Consider the following 18765-nt stretch of genomic DNA (forward strand, 5'->3'; position numbering starts at 1 on the left):
TATCATTTCCAAACCCAGAATCTCCAAGAGTCAATTAATCTAAGGGTGACTTAGGGGTCAAGATCGAAACTGGGACCCAGATTCTCGCCCGAATGTTTAAAGTGGCCAAGGCCAAGACTGGGTACCCGAATGCTTGCCATAATACATAAGTGCAATCGAGGCTGGAACTGGGTAACAAAATGCTCATCGTAATACATCGGTATGATCGAGGCCGAGACTGGGTACGTGGATGCTTATCATACTAGCAAGCTAGTAGAAATCGAGGCTGAGTACTCGGATACTCTCCGATAATTCAGAGTAGAGGCCAGGAATTGGTACCCAGATGTTCATAGATAATTTATCCATAATACCAAACATTTTACTTCCCAACTAGAATACAACAGTCCCAAAAATCATTTCCCAAATGAGTCAACCGATATGCCGCCAAAACTGGAACCAGAGCCAAAGTCAACGATCACAAAATCTAGTATTGTCGATGCATCATAAAAGTCACGATTATACCAATTTATGGATGAGGATATTTTTAAGAGCAAGGATAACGTCTAACTAAGGCCAAACTACCAGGCACTAGCCCGCTACACCATTCTACAAGAATCTAAGTCCACCGAAGTGACACTGGGGAATCTAAAACAAGTTTACATCCCATACTAAGGCCAACATACTCCACAGTATCAACAACATGCTCATTCATTCAACTCTTCTTATAATACTAACGAATAAGGACAAGATACACATTCTTCTAAATATCCAAAAAAACCAATAACAAGCCTAAAGCATGATTTCTAATACCTAAAATATACAATTAAACTACCCAACCCAAAATTCCAACTATTTCAACATGCTTTCATATATTCCAGCTCAATCAAAAAAAGGTAAATTGTAGCCTACCTGTAGGCTAAACACGCGAGCTTCAAACCACTGTGCTGGATCTTTTTCCTTTCGAACGGTCTCAAAATACTGCCACACTATCAAAAACAGAACCACGATATTCATACGGTTTTTTAGACACTAATTTCATAATTTTTGGAAACAGACCAATTTTGGGGTCTAACACAGAAAATGTGGAATTCGCATACAAAATTCCAGATTTTACCCCCCAAATAGATTTGAAATGTCACCTTAATCTCATAAATAAAATTTATAACATATGCGGGACGAGCATGCAACCAAAACTCATAAATTCCAACTAAAAGACCAAAAATGGCAGCATCAAAATCAGTTAATTCTGAAGAAACAAGACTCTTCCAATAAAAAAAATTACACTATGATGATTCTTGGAAAAAACCCCATAATCTAGCCTTAAGAATCATTCAAAATGGAGTTATATTGATCAAGATACACTTTTTCAAAATTCAATAAAATTTTATTCCGAAAAAGACTAAATCAGTAATTAAACATGCATTTTTACCTCAAACGAAGATTCCCCTTGCATTTCTGAGTTCACCACGAGATTCCTCACGAAATTCTCTTGAATTTAGTCTCTTGAATCACCAAAATTGGATTTATATAGGTCAAGAAATAACTTCTTAAAGTTCTCAAAAAATCATTCCGAAAATGGACACTATTGCAAATAAGATCGCGATTTTTACCTAAATTGAATTCTCCAAATCAGTTTTTAAGCTCTCCAATGCGTTCTCCATGAAAAATATCACAAGTTTACTTTTTGAATCACCCGATTTGGAGCTCTATATCCCAAGATAAAGGGTTTTAAAATTGAGACAAAACCCAAAAATGAAAAAAAAGGGTTGATGTACTGCTATTGCTGCAGATTTTTGCAAAAATTTAAAATCTCCGACGGAGTGCTCGAAATTCGTTCGCAATCCAATAAAAACAAACCAGATATGCTACCTCACTAAATTCGATGTTCCGAACTCAACGGCGTATTCAGAATTCTCATATGAGATCATTTTAATAAAAAGTAGGTCCACATCCAAGTGTCATTTTAAGCTACGTTCCACAACGGGCCTCGAGATTAGACCGAAAGCCTAGAAAAGCAAATAAAGGGTCGTTCTAGACCAAAATTGACATTACGAAACTAAACTGAGCTGTCAGAATTTTCATCCGAGTGGATTTTCCAAGAATGTTGACCAAAGTCAACCGTAGGCTAACTGTCAAAGTTAACAGAGAAAAATGACCCCAAACTCGTATCGATTGCCTTGATACTTGGGCCGATCATAATTCTAGCCTAATTTGGTCATTCCAGAGCTGATGGAACCATCAGAATTTGAATTCGAGATCTCGTTGACTCAAAATTTAAAAAGTCACAACTAAACCAACTTAGGCCTTCAAAATACCAAAATGAGTTCGGAACCTCTAAAATTTCAACCAATATTTCTTCTAGACCAAAAATCATCTCCCAAATCCAACGGAGTCATCGGAATTCCATTCCGAACAACGAAACTCCAAAAGTTGACCAAAGTCAAACCTTGACTTAAAATTCCTCAATTTCTCAACTCAAGGCCTCAAATCTCCGTTATAAATCCAAAACTGATTCCGTAAAGTCTCCTAAGTCAATCTCGATATTTTGGAGTTTCTGAAATTGACGGAATTCCGTTCCGAGAAATGTAGCTCTTATTGAACCCAAATATCACTTTTTAATACTTAAAGCTTATGAAAACTCAAAATTTCCAAAGACTTAAGTTTTCATAGAATTTTCTAAAAAACAACTCTCGGTACCAATCAGAAATGACTCGGAATAACTAAAAGGAGGGGTAAAATATTCATTTTATAAAAATTCTAAAAATGACCTTGAGGGTCATTACAATTTACCAGGTTAAGCCCACCACTATAGAAAGGAGAACACACTTTAAACCATGCAACTAGTGCCTTTTTGGTAATGCTTTTACTAGCAGACCAAAGATGACTTCTGCAATAACTATCAATAAGCTTGATTACCTTAGCAGATAGGACAAATAACTGAGCCCAGTGAGCTTGAATACCAAACAAGACTGATTGTACTAGTTGAGCTCTGTCAGCATAAAAGAGCTTTTTTGAGGTCTAAGAGGAGATCCTAGATATCTTATTTTTGACCACTAGATGCCATTGAATGATACTTATCTTCTTGGTAGACAAAGGAACTCCTAAGTAATTAAAAGGGAGATCACCACATGTGAAACCAGTGACTTGGAAGATCTTGGCTTTCTCTTGTGGAGGTACCCCACCAAAATAGATGCAGTTCTTCTCCATATTAGCTTGTAAACCTGAAGCAACTAAAATTTTTCTAAAGCATTCAATCATAGTTTGAACAGAAGGGACATCATCTTTAGAGAATAATAATAAGTCATCAGCAAAACATAGATGGGTGATTTGTAACTTGGCACATTTGGAATGATACTTAAATTACTTTTTTCCATCAAGTGTACTAAGACATCTACTCAGATACTCCATTGCAATTGCAAAGAGAATTGGAGACATAGGATCACCTTGTCTCAACTCCTTTGCGGTAGAAAAAGGCTTTGTTGGTCATGCATGCAATCAGCAAAATCAACAATTTCTATAGGATGCACTAGATTACCATAGAGCCTGTTTTTAGGATATAAAAGAGCATTAAAATCTCTACAAAGGAGCCATGGAGTTATAAGTCCAATAGCCAAGCTTCTAAGAGTAGTCCATAACTCCTTTGTCCATTCTCCAGTGTTATAACCATAAACTACAATGAGATAACACTTGAAATTAGCACCTCCTCCTTCAAAAAGACAATGTAGTAGTTGAGCCTCTTCTACAATTTTGGTAGCTTTATATTTATTGGTATCCCAAAATAGTCATATTCTACCATTCCTAGCATGGTCATAATTGTTCAGAAAGCCCCACTTTGATGCAATATTATTACTATGAGATTTAATTCTGTCTCTACTAAACCATCTAGAGAGATGTGTTTATTCCTGAGTACATGCTGAATTTCCTTCTTCTTGTATCTCTTATTTGCATCTTTGACATTTCAAAATATCCAGGTCATTGATGAGTTGTAGTTGGTCCTACTTTATCAGGAGGGATGGCATCCTCTTCACAACTTGAAGAACTCAATAAACTAAATCCATTCTTGATAGGAGTAGGCTCCAAAGCTGGGAAATTAGTCAGTGTCAAGGTTGGTCTAGGTTGCCAAGGTGATATTGCTCTAGGTGATTCTATTTATGAATGGCTTGGTTGTCTAGGCTCAAGCTTAAAATTTGTAGTGTGAACTACAGGCTTCTCTACCACTTTAAAGGTCCATTTTTGCATTACCTTTTTGGTATCTCTTCTTTTCCTCTAGGCTTGAGCATATTCATTGGTATCTCACACCTGTTCAGGTGGGCATACTAACCTACTACTTGACATTTTTCACAAAAGGTCGGCTTCCAGTCATACTTTACCCACTGCACTATAGTTTTACCATTTGGATCCATTACTTTAACTTCCTGAGGTAATGGCTTTGTGACATCCACTTGAATCAATATTCTAGCAAATAATACTCTTATTTCCTTGGTTGTGCATTCATCTGTAAACAAAGGGACACCAATGACACTTTCTATCCTACTCAGAGAAACATATCCCCAATAATTCATACGTAGGTTGGGAAATTTGACCCATATGAAAATTTTTGTGGGAAAATCCTGATCAAAATCAAAATCTTTAGTCCAGTTATTCAGAATTAAGGGCCTACTATTTATAGAATACGAACCTGAGCATAATATTTCATGCATATCTTCTATAGACTGAAATCTCACAATGAAATATCCCTCTTCATGCATAAATATCTCAGGTGAAACCACCATTGTCCAAGTCTGAGTAATATATCTTGCTTAGTGTTGTACCCCAGAGAATCACCTAGAAAATATATTATTAAAGCATATTTCCATTTTGCAGTCTCCCTATCCATCTCAGTTTTATCTAGCTGAATTATTGATCGACCTTTAATTACTTGGGGTGGGATATAGGATAGGGTCATACCATTTGTCACAAATCTATTCTTAGCAAATAGTTTGGCCCATGGGTCAGCTGGGGCCTTACCTTTCTCTATGGTCACATCTGGGATCAGTTACTATTTCATTGATGCTAGCCTCATCAGCACCTTATGTGGGGACTATGACCAGATAGGCATGCAATTCATAGTCCTCGTACTCATTTAAAGTTGTTTCACCATTCCACTAGTACTGGATGTAGGCGTGATCGTAGTAATAGTAGTTAGGGTTCAATGTACTAGGGTAGCAATGGGGATTACCACCCGTTGCACCTCTGCTTGCAATCTTTCCCCAATAGCACTTCCAAACTAGAGAATGTTTTCCTTCCTTGGCATTCCTTTTCCTCTTCCCCGCCCTCTAGCCATGGCAACACTGCCGACCCAAGTTTAGCTAACATTCACCATCAACAAAAGAGGAGAATAAACCAACACTTGCTTATGGATATCCTCAATAAAATTCAGAGTTTGGTTGCTATGTCTTCTTTTTTATCTTTGTTTTTAGTAAATTTATTCTCTTCCATGGAATAGTTTCTTAGAGGGTACTTGACAACATTGTGTATTGATGAATATGTTGGGATTTTGATTGTCGTTTTTATGTATGAACTTGTTATGAGAGTTTGAATTGAATTGCAACCTTGTTCATTATTTAATTTATTCCAAGGAAGAATATCTTAGTGAATATTGTTGCATAGTTTTGTGGAATGAATCAATATATCTTTTCTAAGTAATTGAAAGAGCTTGTTGATAGTTATTGATTGAATCCCAAGAAAAATATCCAAAAGACATTACTTTCTAAAGAATAATCCATAACATGTTCTTGCTTACTTGAATCAATAGGTTATAATAAGTTTATTCTTTAACTTGAGATTTACTCGAAAGAGAAATCTGAATCTTAATGATACTCTAATCAACTATCGAATTCGAGAGAATCAATAGAACTTTAGAGGTGATCAATGAACGTCGTCAAATCTCAACTATCATTATGCACTTGTTTCGTCTTGTACCTTATCTTTTATTATTGATATTAAACTTGGTAGTTATCAATTGTTTTTAAATTATCATTTAGTCTACAAACGTGGTTCATAACCATAACAAACTCTCTTCTTTTGATCACCTGAACAATAGTTAGCAAGAGTTGATTGAATTATTATTTGTATCAATCCCTGTGGAGACGATCTTTATACTATACTATCTTTGACTAGCGAAGCGCTAAACTTATATTATTTTTGTGCTCTTCATTAGGCCTATTAGGGGCATTTGAGTCATTTGTTTATAATGGAATAATTTAACTAGACAAAAAGAAATCTCACTGCACACTCTTTATAACTCTATTTATGTCTAACCTATTTTTTCCTTCTGCTAGGATTGAGTTGGATAAATTTATTTTTCCAAGTTTTGCCTCTGTTAAAAGCTAATTTATTAATGCGAAATAGAATTACGGTAAAGTAAACACTTTCTTTTACTTTAACAATAGTACTATTACATGCTTATTTTAATTATATTAGAGATAAGTGTAAAAAACATACCTAAACTATCACATTTCTTTGAGTTTCATACTTAAACTATTAAGATTGTGAATTTCATGAGAAAATTTAGGAGTAAGTGACAAAAAATTCTTGAATTAAAAAAGGTGACATTGACTTAGTCAAATGTCATTAAATAGAATATGGATTTGATTAGAATAATTAAAGACTTTGGGGTGCATATTAGAATTTAGAAATTTTAAAATGTTTTCCCTCTTATTTCATTTTTAAATTTTAAAATTTCTCTCATTTTTTATTATATACCAATCTTACTCCCTTTTTCTTTCTTTCTCTCCCCTTTTTTTCTGAATCTCTCTCTCCATCAATCTTATGCTTTCTTTCCTTCTCTCTCTCTCCATCAATGTAATTTTGAAAATTTCAAATAAAATAAAATAAAATTAGTTGTTGAAAAAAATTCTGCAGAACATCAAACAACAATAATAGTTGTTGCAATAATTACGATAGTTGTTGCAGCAACTATGATAATTACTGCATCAATTATGATAGTTGCTACAAATAGTTGTTGTAACAACTATCACAGTTGCTACAACAACTACATCAGTTGCTTGATTTTCTGCAGCAATTTTAATAATTGTTTGAATTATTGCAGAAATTGTTGAATTATTGTACCAACTTCAGTAATTATTTATTTATTTATTTATAGAAATAAGGTATACATAGGAGGAGCTGGTGAATACGATAGTGGTTGTAGTAGAGGAAAATGTTGGTGGTGTTGGTGGTGGTGGTGGTGGAAGAAAAGGTGATAGTTGTTATGACAATGATGAAAGAGGAGGAGAAGGAGGAAGAGGTGGTGGTGGTGGTAGAGAAGTAGGTGATCATGATGGAGGAGGAGGGAGAATAACGTGGTGGTGGTGGTGGTGATGTAGGAGGAGGAGGAGTTGGCGATAGTAATAGAGGAGATGGTGGTGGTGAGAGTGACGGCGGCGGTACGAGGGGTAGAAATGATGTTGGCCGCAAAGGAGGACGAGAAGGATGGGTGGGATGGGGTGGGAGGACCTTTGAAAAATAATAAAAACTTGAGAGTTTTAAAATTAATGTCATTAACATTAATCTTAAAATTGTCATCTCTACTCAATAATTAAGACTTGCGTCACTCTTTCTTAGTTTTGAATTTTTTTTGTCACCTTTAATAAAAAAATCCTGAGTTTCATACCTAAACTATCACTTAGTAGTTTTAGAAACACACCTCTCTCTTTTATTACACTCTCATCATGGTGTGTGTACTACACCCTCTCTTTTATTTTTTTAAAAAATTATCACATCACACTCCACATAGACAAAACATTCTACCTTGACAAAAATTAAATGAATTATTAGTATTAGTTAAAGTTAAATCTTAAAATATTACTATCCCAAAAAAGATATTATAAAATAAAATATAAAATATTTTTCTTACCTCACTCCACCACTTTCTCTCTCCGTACCTCCACCCCACCCCCCAAATTTTTAGTTTATTTTTAAATTTTCTTTGTAAAGTTTTTAAAAGAAATTTTTACTTCATCTCCTCCCCCCTCCCCCCTTCATATAATAATTTAGATATTATTTTAATTTTTTAAAAGAAATAATTCTATCTCACCCACCTAATCCTCCGCTTTTAATTTTTTTTTCTCTTTTTGTTTATATATATATATATATATATATATATATTACATAAGAAAAAGTTCACGTAGAGAAAAGATATTAGACTAGTCATTGCACTAGTAGCGTCTACGAGCCTCCCGCTTCGGTACCATCTCCTTTTTTACCAGCCGAGCTGCCCTGTCAACCCTTTGCGGCGCTTGCTTCCTAGCTAGAACTCACACAGCGCAAACATAAATGAGAACGTCGCATAGTCTGACTCCCTAGCGCACAGAGCAAGAGTAAGCTACTTCACTCGAGAAGAAGAAATAGGCTAACGATCAGCTCAGATAAGGATGCCTCCTCTCTTTCCAAGCTAGCTCCGATGCAACTGCTATCGAATTAGCTATATATATATATATATATATATATATATATATATATATATATATATATATATATATATTAAAGTATCTTTTACTTGCCACATGAATTTTTTTAAAATAAAATTTTTATTTTTGTTATATTCGGTATGCAAGTAGAAAAAAATATTTTTCTAAAAATATATGTACATATCTAACACAGAATGAGAAAAGTGTAAAAAAATAAAAATAAATTAGGAGCAGAAGGTTAGATGGGGATGGGTAGAATTATTTTTTTAAAAAAAATAAAAATAATATCAATCTTTTTAGGAAGGAGGTGAATTCAGAATTTTTCAAAAATATTTTATATAAAAATTTTAAAAAACTATAAGGGCGGTGACTTGTCGGGGGATGGGGGACAGGGTGGATGAGGTAGGGGGGAGGTGGTAGAGTTGCGTGAGAAAAATATTTTAAATTTTATTTTAAGAATAATAGTTATTTTTAGAAAAGTAATTTCTTTTTGTTGGATAGTAATACTTTGATCTTTAACTTTTAACTACTATTAAAAGTAATTTCTTTTTGTTGGATAGTAATACTTTAATCTTTAACTTTTTGTGGCAATTGTTTTTTAAATAAAAGAGAGAGTGTATTACACACACTACTGATGTGTGTTTTTCAAATTAATAAGTGATATGTATGAAACTCACACTCTCAATAGTTTAGGTATAGAACTAAAAAAAAGTGATAGTTTAGATGTGTTTTTGATACTTATCTCTATTATTATATAACAAAATAAAGTGCTTAAACAGAGGGAATTGAGGTTGAAATTATTTTTTCACTTTAATTTAATTAGTGTGCCATTTTTTTTTTGAAATTATAAAATTCATCTTAACTATGTCTTATAGTTTCAAATTCATTCCATTTGTTATAATTTTATTATTTTGAATGTTGTTGATATTTGTGTAAATTGTATAATTATGAGTAAAAAAATCGACGATCAATGAAGAAAAATACTTTAATTATGGACTTTTCAATGGAACCCCTCCCATTAGGTTTTCGAGAAAAAGAAATGATATGATTTATTGCTAATAAGTGATTGTTTAAGTATGAAACTCAAAAAATTGGGATAGTTTAGACGTGTTTTTGACACTTATTTCTTAGAATAACAAAATAAAATCATTTAATCAACACCACTTTAAATTTAAAAATATTAATACAGTAATATTTATCATGTATTCATTTTACACTTAATTAGATAATTAAAAATTATTTAATTAACACCACTTTAAAAATAAATTTATGAACAAATATTGGACCCATGCACACCACATATTCTTCATCACTAGTCATTCTATAAGAAACATTGCTCAGTTCTCTACGTCACATGGTATATATCAAGGAGGACTGGCCATTGATTCCTTCCAAAACACACTCACTTCTTTATGATATCAACCTAGTATATATCATATACTAATACAATATCATAAAGGACTGATCGTTCAAAAAATTCTACTCAATCCTCGATGTCATATGGTATATATCATATATTATTTGGGTATCATAAAGAATTAACTCATTCTTGCATTGATACTCACATGATATATGACAATATACTGACAAAATATCACAAAAGGCTAATTCATTCCTTTAAAAAAAAAATTCAATTTTGTGATAACCATATGGTTTGTATCACATACTGCTGAGGTGCATACATCTTGTTGATGAGTCTTTAGAACCCTTTTCAGCCTGTTAGAACTCTCTTCATCTTGTTCATAACTAGATTGATTGATTTCGAATCAAATAAAAGTAACTAGAAGATTTTACCTATAATGGCATCCCTTGGTCTTGGAAATACTATAAACATGTATGTTTTAGTGGCATAATAGCTGTCCACTGAGTTTGGCGTTTTGGAGAAATGATTGAATGAGCAAATGTACGGATCAAATTAGATGTAATATATTAATAAAGCTATCTAAAAATTAACTAAGATCTATATATAATTAAATTAAATGAGTACCACTAAAGCATAAAAGAAGGAAAATTACGAGGTGGCCGGTTAAGTTTATGACTGTGCCACGTGAAAAAGATACTTGGATTTAAGTTTAGTACTATTAAAATCTTAAACAAAACACACTCCCTCCGTCCCATATTAGATGAATACTTTCTATTTTATACGATAATCAAGAAATTATTAATAGATTGATCAATTTTATTATTTTATCCTTCGCTTATATTAATTAGCTTCTTGAAAAAAAAAATTTTGATCTTCAAAATTTATTTAAACTTCCAAAGCATATTAATTGTAGGGGTAAAATGAAATAAATTTAATTAATTTTATCATGATTTAGTAAGTGATCAAGTAATATAAGACAAATATTTTTAGTAAGATGTCCATCTAATATGGAACAGAGGGAGTAATAAATAATAGAAATAATTATGGGTATGAATCATTCGATCATCTAATTTATAAAATATGTACAAAATGTATAGATTATGTATATTTTATATGCATATGTACACATAATATATACTCGGATAGTGTTGTGTATTTCAATCATATTACTCCCTCCGTTCATTTTTCCTTGTTAAATTTTGACTTGGTATACATATTAAGAAAATAATGATTGGTATAGTGAGTTTACCATTTTATCCCTATTAATTGATAGAGTGTTAAACCTATTTACTCACTATATTTTTCAAAGACATTAACTCAATGTTAATAAATTGAGGATATAATAGGAAGAAAAAAAATTGTCCTCTCTTGATTTGTCAAAATTGACAAATAAAAAAGAAAATCAAATTAGAAAATATTTGATAAGTAACTAGAGACGGAGGCAGTGATAAACTAGTTAGCCGAACAATACATTTGTGTAACTTTTCGAACATAATAATTAGGTGTTTTGATCCAATCTTTATTATGTGTTAATTAACATTTAAAATACCACTTTTGAAGATGGGAAACATGACCTTAACTTGTCGGGATAAACATGGCACCAATTAATACTAACCATGCATGGAGCCAAATTTTTAATTAACAAGTAATTAAAAGCATGTGAAAGGGAATCCTAGCCACGCCATACGCATCTTCTTCAAAGTTCAATCTTTTCAATTAAATTATTCTTAAGAAAAAGGATTTCAATTGCATACAATCATACTCTATATATAATGTTTCCTCCGTTCACTTTTATTTGTTATTGTTTTATTTTTTGAAATCAAACTACATGAACTTTGATTAACACTTTAAGATATATTTTTTCATCATATTAATACGAGAAGGATGACAACTTATAATATTTTTCGTATAGTTTTCAACCATCTAAATTTTAGATTTTAAATATTAAATTAATCTACTTCAATTTTGCTTTAAAGTATAGTCAAGTTGACCTCGAAAACTAAAACAGTGACAAGTAAAAATGAACAAAGAGAATAATAACTATGTCTAAGACTCAAATAAGTTGGAGGCCGCTACGACGACGAAGACAATAATCTATAAATAATTTGCTTTCTAGCTATATATCCAATTATATTGACCTAGACAATTTTCCCCAACTAAGACAAAAAAGCTACATGTCCTTAAATTTTCAATCCCTTCTCCATTTCCCAAATTAAACAAAAGTTTTTTCACCTTTGTTCAAGCTATATTCCAAACAATTGTCTATTGGAATCTGAACAAAGATAGGAATAAATTCTGTGTACAATAATTTATATCCTTTTTAAATTTCACTTATGAAATTACATTGAATATATTATTATCGTTGGATCTGAACAAGACATGTGATCCCATACGTACGGCTAGTTAATTAGCTCTATAAATAAAGTCCCACCAAATACCATTTTCTTCACTTCACTAGCTATATATCCACTTTATAAATTTCATTTTCTACATCAGTAAGCAAAAGCAATAACAAGAGAGAAGGAAAGGGATTATGACAAGCAGCAAGGTTGATGAGCAAATGGAACTCATCTCTCAGTTCTATCCTCAAATTTACTCCCAACTAGCACAAGAACAAGGTTAGAACTACAACTTCAACTTTAATTTCTTAGCTTTTATATAGCTCGAAGTTCTTTGTTTTAGAACTTCCTCTTTGTAAACTCATACGATGAGCTAGGAGTAATCTCCCTCCTTCCCCTTTCGTTTCTTTAATAAGCTAGAGCGTAAGGATGAGTTCCTCATCCCTTGTTTTGTAATTCAGAGGTCAGGCGTAGCCCTCCTCTATTGATCTCCTTTGGCCTATCTATGAAATCTGAGAATTTTGACTTAAAAAAAAAAAACTTTAATTTCTTGGAGTATGAGTTGTATTTTTATTTTTTTACTAAAAAGGGTTAGATTTGCTTCTGTACTCTTCAAATAAAGTTATATTCACCATGCGTTTTACTTTTTTAATATATGTACCCTTATCGTTCAACTTTGATCAGCACATAAAACTATTTTAATTCTCCTTGTCACATAGCACCCACATGGAAGAAAAAAAGAGTTGTATTTTTTGGTTGCTTGCAATATTAATGTTTATACTTTAGTCTCTTCAGAAGAGACAATGGTGAAACCGCGGAGAAGAAGGAAGAAGAAGAAAAGTGAAGGAAGCAGCAACACTAGTGGAGTAGTGATGAGGAAGAGGAAGTTGCTTAGTGAAGAACAAGTTAATCTTCTTGAACGAAGTTTCGGGGACCAACACAAGCTGGAGACGGAGAGGAAGGCTAAGCTCGCTTCTGAGCTTGGCCTTGATCCTCACCAAGTCGCGGTGTGGTTTCAAAACAGGAGGGCTAGATGGAAGAACAAGAAACTCGAGGAAGAATACTCCAAGTTAAAGACTCAACATGAGGATACCATCATTGAGAAATATCGTCTTGAAACTGAGGTCCATTTGTGGTATTTTATTTCATTTGATGTGACACTATTATAATAATTATTGGTAGAGTCAAAAAATATACTTTGATTATAGTTTTCCAATTACTTTTGACATATTTTAATTTGTTAATTATTAATATGACTTATATAGTACATACGTAGTTTCTATACATATAAATATTAGCTTGAAAAAATTGAAGATCGATAGATTTTATGTTCGAATTCATCAAAGATTTATCAGTTTGGCCCTCGTACTCCTTTTTTTTTATAGGTATTGTTCCGGTTCGGAAGAGAAACTATCAGTCGGAAGTCTGAAGTGTACATTTTCCTTGCAGGTTTTGAAGATGAAAGAGCAACTGTGTGAAGCAGAAAAGGAGATACAGAGGCTATTATTGGAACGTAAATGTGATATTTCAAGGAATAATAGCCCAACTTCATCAATATTCTCAATGGAACAACCACATTTTCTTGGGGAGTTTGGAATGGAGGGGATATTAATGGATGATAATATGTTCTTTGTTGCTGATTATCAAAGCACTTATATGACTCTTTGGGATAATTAGAATGGGTTTTAATTTATAATCCTACATGTATGATATTCTGATCATCCCATGTATAAGTTTTAAATGTAGGAATATGTACATTCTTTCTTTTGCAACTTGCTTTAATTTGTAGTTAGCTACTCCCCCGTTTCATTTCATTAGGTCTATGTTGACTTGACACTCCTCTTAAGAAATTATATTTATTGGTAGTTTATTTTACTAAATTAATCTTATGAATTATCTTGAGATGATAATCTTAATTTGACCACTAGTACTTTAAGTGACTTGTAAGAGTATGATACACTCCTTAAGAAAAATATTTAAGAACATAAATCAAATGTTATTTTTCACTATTACACTTTTGATTATTCCTAATTATTCTCCTAGAAAATATAAAGTAGTTAAGTATGTTGAAGGGTAAATTTGAAAAAAAATCTCAATAATTCTCTTAAGCTTTGAATAATTCACTTATTTTGAATTATGAAAAAAGTCAATAATTTACTTAATATGGACGGAAGGAGTACAGTTATTTAACAATTGTCTTAATTTGCTAAACTGAACAAGTACTTCCTCGTTTCATATTATTTGACACATGTTGACCTGATACACACCTTAATAAACCTTTAACTAAATGTGCATTTTACTAAACTAACCTTATTAATAATGCTTTGAAACTTTAAATTTGACTATTATTATTTTATATATTTATTTAATATTAAGAGTAGTATGAAAAAAAAAAGATTTTCTTGATTTGCATCAAGTAAAATGAAATGAAATGAAATGGAGGGAGAAGTAGTAGTTTTTAATTTATTTTTATTTTTACATTCCCATTTCTTTTGCCTAATGGATAATGTTACTCCTAGTATTGGAGGGGGATCATTTGGTGGTTCGTGGAATAAAATATTGGATTATTTAATGTTGTGGTTTTGTTGGATTTTGGTTTCACCTAAATGTTGGTGTTGTAGTACTACTACACTACACTCGTAGATTAATATGGCTCAAATTAAGGCAATAATTATGGACGGTTCAATTCAAAGGTTTTGAAAACTTAAAAGGATAAGAATTTGCATTTTTTTTATTATTAGGTAAAAAATCATTTAATTTGGAGGGGGGGGGGTGTTAATACAAAGGCCAACACAATATTGTATACCTAAAAGGATTTAGAATAAGGAGTTTATGATTCTGATCTTGCACCTGATATTGAGGTCAATGATTTCCTTAGTCACTTAGGGATTGTTTGATAGAGCGTATTAAGAGAAATAATTCATGTATTATGTATGATATTATTTAGTATTATGTTTGGTAGGAATTTTGAGAGTATATATAACTAAACCTATTTGGTATTATATGGTGTATCGCTAATACCTTCCATTTGGTGGTATTAATAATACATAGGATTTAATACCATGGGATTAATATATGTAAAGACAAAAATACCCCTCAAATCCTTTTAATCATTTTTTTTGGTTTTATGTTGTATATTTGTACTAGTAAATTTATTTAAATAAATTAGCTTACAAATTTAAATATTTAGAGAGAGTTGTTTGTTGCTAAATAAATCAAATACAAATCAGTACAATATTTAAAATGTGAGTTGTTTATCATTTACTAATTGAAAAGGCATTTATATAATCACATGATGTTTGTGATCTTAATTGACTGTATTATTTGTTCATATATATATATATATATATATATATTATATATATATATATATATATATATATGGTTTTCTGATTATTTATATTTTGAGCAATTTATAAAATTGCATACATATTAAAATTATAACATGCAATTTTATGTGTAAACGTAGATTGTTTACTCGATTTTACTATTCTTTACCTTCTTTTCAGTTTTAAAAGTAGATGGTCTATCTTTATTTAAATGAAAATTGACGTTTTGTGAGTGATCAATTTATTAAGATGACAATCATTTACCCTCAAATAATTCAAGTGAAAAAATAGAAAACATGACGATAAAATGTTCTTCTAATAGATAGTTAGAAGGCCACAAGAAAATAATATTGTCCGAAAATTATCTACCTTGACCAGATTACATGAAATAAAAAATCTCATAATAATACAAGGGTATAATTGGAAAGAAGCTTTTTTAGAGTTTTTGTCACGACCCGATTTCGGGTGTGATGACACCTGTCCCTTCCCACCGGATAAGTCGGCCTAAAACTCAATATTTTGATAAATATAGCGAAAACAGTCTAAATAAATAAATAATAAATCAAAAGCGAAAGTCTTTCACTTAAATACCCCAAAGATTGGTTGTCACATGTAAAAGTTGCTAAAGAAAGTAAACTGAAATGAAAGTACAAGTCTCAATATGTCTTCAACTCTCAAATAGAGTAAATCATAAAAATACAGGAAGTACGAGAGTTCGCTCGATATCAATGGCTACCTCTCTCAACTCCCAGAAAACCTCGAATGATCAAGAAAAGAGACGGTGATCAAAGTCCAGGCTTGAAACCTACACAAATGTAGAAGCAAGGGTGAGTACCAAACAACGCGGTACCTAGCAAGCTAACTAGAAAACCTAAGTAAATCTAAAAGAATACACAAACTCTGTTTCCAACCCAATCGAACCTCCAGATTACAACCTGCACAAAAATTAGCCCAACCTAACAGTTCATACTATACAGCTCAATAAGATACAGATCACAGCTCAATATCACAAGATGTATCGTACAAGTACTCACAAGTCACAAACAAATATCAAACTGTGAAAACAGATATGTAAAATATGTATATGCACACTTAATGATCATGCATGTGTGCAATTACCGAAAAAGACCTCGGCACGATAAACCCTGGCCAAAAATGACATTGGCCTCATAATCTCTGATCGGAAGTGACCTCGGTCCCACAACCTCGTCGAAAATGACCTCGCCCATATACTCTCGCCAGAAAATAACCTATACAAAATAATCTCGCCAAAAATGATCTCGACATATCAATCTCTCATCGAAAATGACCTCGCCAAAAATGACCTCGACCTATCAATCTTTAGCTGGAAATGACCTCGGACATATCATATCTCTGACTAGAAATGACCTCGATCTCACAATCATATACCTCTCATCACAGTGTTTCAGAACCAATGCAACAACATGCTCACACAAGTAATGATCAATAATCAATTCACGCAAACTGCAATCACAATTAGACTATCAAGTATTTAATCAAATACACATAGATATCTAGATTACAGCATGTAAGTTTCAATACTCAACAATATGACATATCATCTTTTATGAACTCCGTCGATTCATTTTTAGATTAATTCATATCATAATTAAATTGGTAACCTCATTCTCATTACGCCCTGTCACGCCCCAAGAGGGTACCCTAGGCGTGGCCGGCACTCAGAAACCATCTCTGGCCTCTGAGAGAACCACTTGGTCTCATCACTTATTTATTCATCAGCGGAAGACTTAATAAGAATACTTATATGGGCTCTCCATTAACAACATCTAATGAAAGAAGAAATGTTTTTTTTTAGAATAAGTAGTTTCAAAGGAGAACTACTCCAATTACATCATTAAACTCTGTCTATGAAGCCTCTAATACTCTTAGATGGTGTCAATGACATATCCATGGCTACCTTAAAAGAAACATAATACTCAACAATACTTAAAGGATAAAGAGTTCCTCCGAATATAAGAAGGACTCACCAAATAGCTGAAAAATAATGATCTTCAACGAAGCGCCTGTTGAGGATCTCTAACACCTGTATCTGCATCATAAAACGATGCAGGTCGAATGACGTCAGTACGTGGAATGTACGAGTATGTAAAATGGCAGGAAGGTAAGGACAAATATCAAGAAACTTCTCTCAAGAAAACTTAGCTCAGAACTCAACATCAATATGTAATGCAAGTTTAAAATATAATAATAAAAATAATAGTAACAAGCAATGCTTACTCAATTGAGAGTTTCTCTAACCGACAACCATCACTTATGAGCTAGCGATGATACAACGAAGCGATGTCGTTGCCACATCCATCCAATACCTTGCCAGGGTAAAGGACATCACCATCTTGGATCCACTCATCAAAGTCCTCTTTTTGGGACTTAAGAGGCATAGCCTCCATCCTACGCTGGCTACGTAGTTCTGGGGTTTGAGTCAATTAAACTCTTACCCAACTCGGTGCTCAATACTACTCCCAAAATATGTGCTCATATTAAACTCATCATCTAGTCTCATTGGACTTTAATTTAAATCATCAAACTCATCTCATTTCATGTTCATCAATCATTATACTTCCAAAAATATTATTTAAATCTCATCAAAATATCTTACTCAAAATATCATTTGCTCAAATTCATTCAAACTCAACTCTTTTGCTCTTTCAAAATTCAATAAAATACATATATAGTATTAATTCATATAACTTTCTTTTTATCAATGAAAATAATAAAAAGCCAACATCTTTACTCAAAACATGTATAAAAATATTCATGAACATTAAATCAATTAGGATTCATGGGAAAGTAGCCATGAACAATAATTCTAATAATATGAGAGATAACAATAATAATAATAATATTAATGCATAAATATATCCAACTCAATAGAAGAAGAATTATTTCATTTAGAATTCAAGATTTGGATAAAATTCAACTATAATTCAATTATAATGAATTTAAATATTGAGCGCATGGACGAACTCAATCCAATGCTATGAAAGCCTTACATACCTTAAATCGGAAGCTTTACTTCGAATTGGAACACTCTTGGACCCCTAGCCTTTTCTTCTCGCCGGTTTATTTTGTGTACTACCCGGAGTATAAGAATCACTAGAGTAGTATTTTTATACTACTAAAACTAAAACTATATTTGAGAAGGAGTAAAGAAGTATATAGAGAGAAGAGTTGCTTAAGAAAGCTTGGTGAATAAAATGAGGAAATAAGGTGGGTATTTATAGGTGTGGAGGAGGGACCTAACAATAAATAAACATAATCATAAA

General features: G+C 32.3%; 1 protein-coding gene across 4 annotated transcripts; it reads left to right on the forward strand.

Moving 5' to 3' along the window:
- The first annotated feature begins 12262 nt into the window (after positions 1-12262).
- LOC129895983 (homeobox-leucine zipper protein ATHB-40-like) lies at positions 12263-13809 on the forward strand. 4 transcript variants are annotated; one of them, XM_055971786.1, is made up of 3 exons: positions 12263-12410; positions 12918-13255; positions 13581-13809. In XM_055971786.1, exons 1-3 carry the CDS (start codon positions 12326-12328, stop codon positions 13806-13808), a joined length of 651 nt encoding a protein of 216 aa, XP_055827761.1. In that variant the 5' UTR covers positions 12263-12325; the 3' UTR covers position 13809. The 4 variants fall into 4 exon arrangements, with proteins under 4 accessions (XP_055827761.1, XP_055827762.1, XP_055827763.1 ...); XM_055971787.1 differs by having other exon boundaries at positions 12927-13255; XM_055971788.1 differs by having other exon boundaries at positions 13517-13674.
- The last annotated feature ends 4956 nt before the right edge of the window (positions 13810-18765 follow it).

Source organism: Solanum dulcamara, chromosome 7 (genome assembly GCF_947179165.1).
Source record: "Solanum dulcamara chromosome 7, daSolDulc1.2, whole genome shotgun sequence".
Taxonomy (NCBI): Eukaryota; Viridiplantae; Streptophyta; class Magnoliopsida; order Solanales; family Solanaceae; genus Solanum; species Solanum dulcamara.

What these genes read in the sequence shown, in the direction of transcription:
- LOC129895983 (XM_055971786.1), top strand. Translation starts at nt 12,326, where the DNA reads ATGACAAGCAGCAAGGTTGATGAGCAAATGGAACTCATCTCTCAGTTC. An exon ending in CCAACTAGCACAAGAACAAG is followed by an intron (nt 12,411 to 12,917) that starts GTTAGAACTACA and finishes TTTATACTTTAG; the next exon opens with TCTCTTCAGAAGAGACAATG. An exon ending in AATATCGTCTTGAAACTGAG is followed by an intron (nt 13,256 to 13,580) that starts GTCCATTTGTGG and finishes TTTTCCTTGCAG; the next exon opens with GTTTTGAAGATGAAAGAGCA.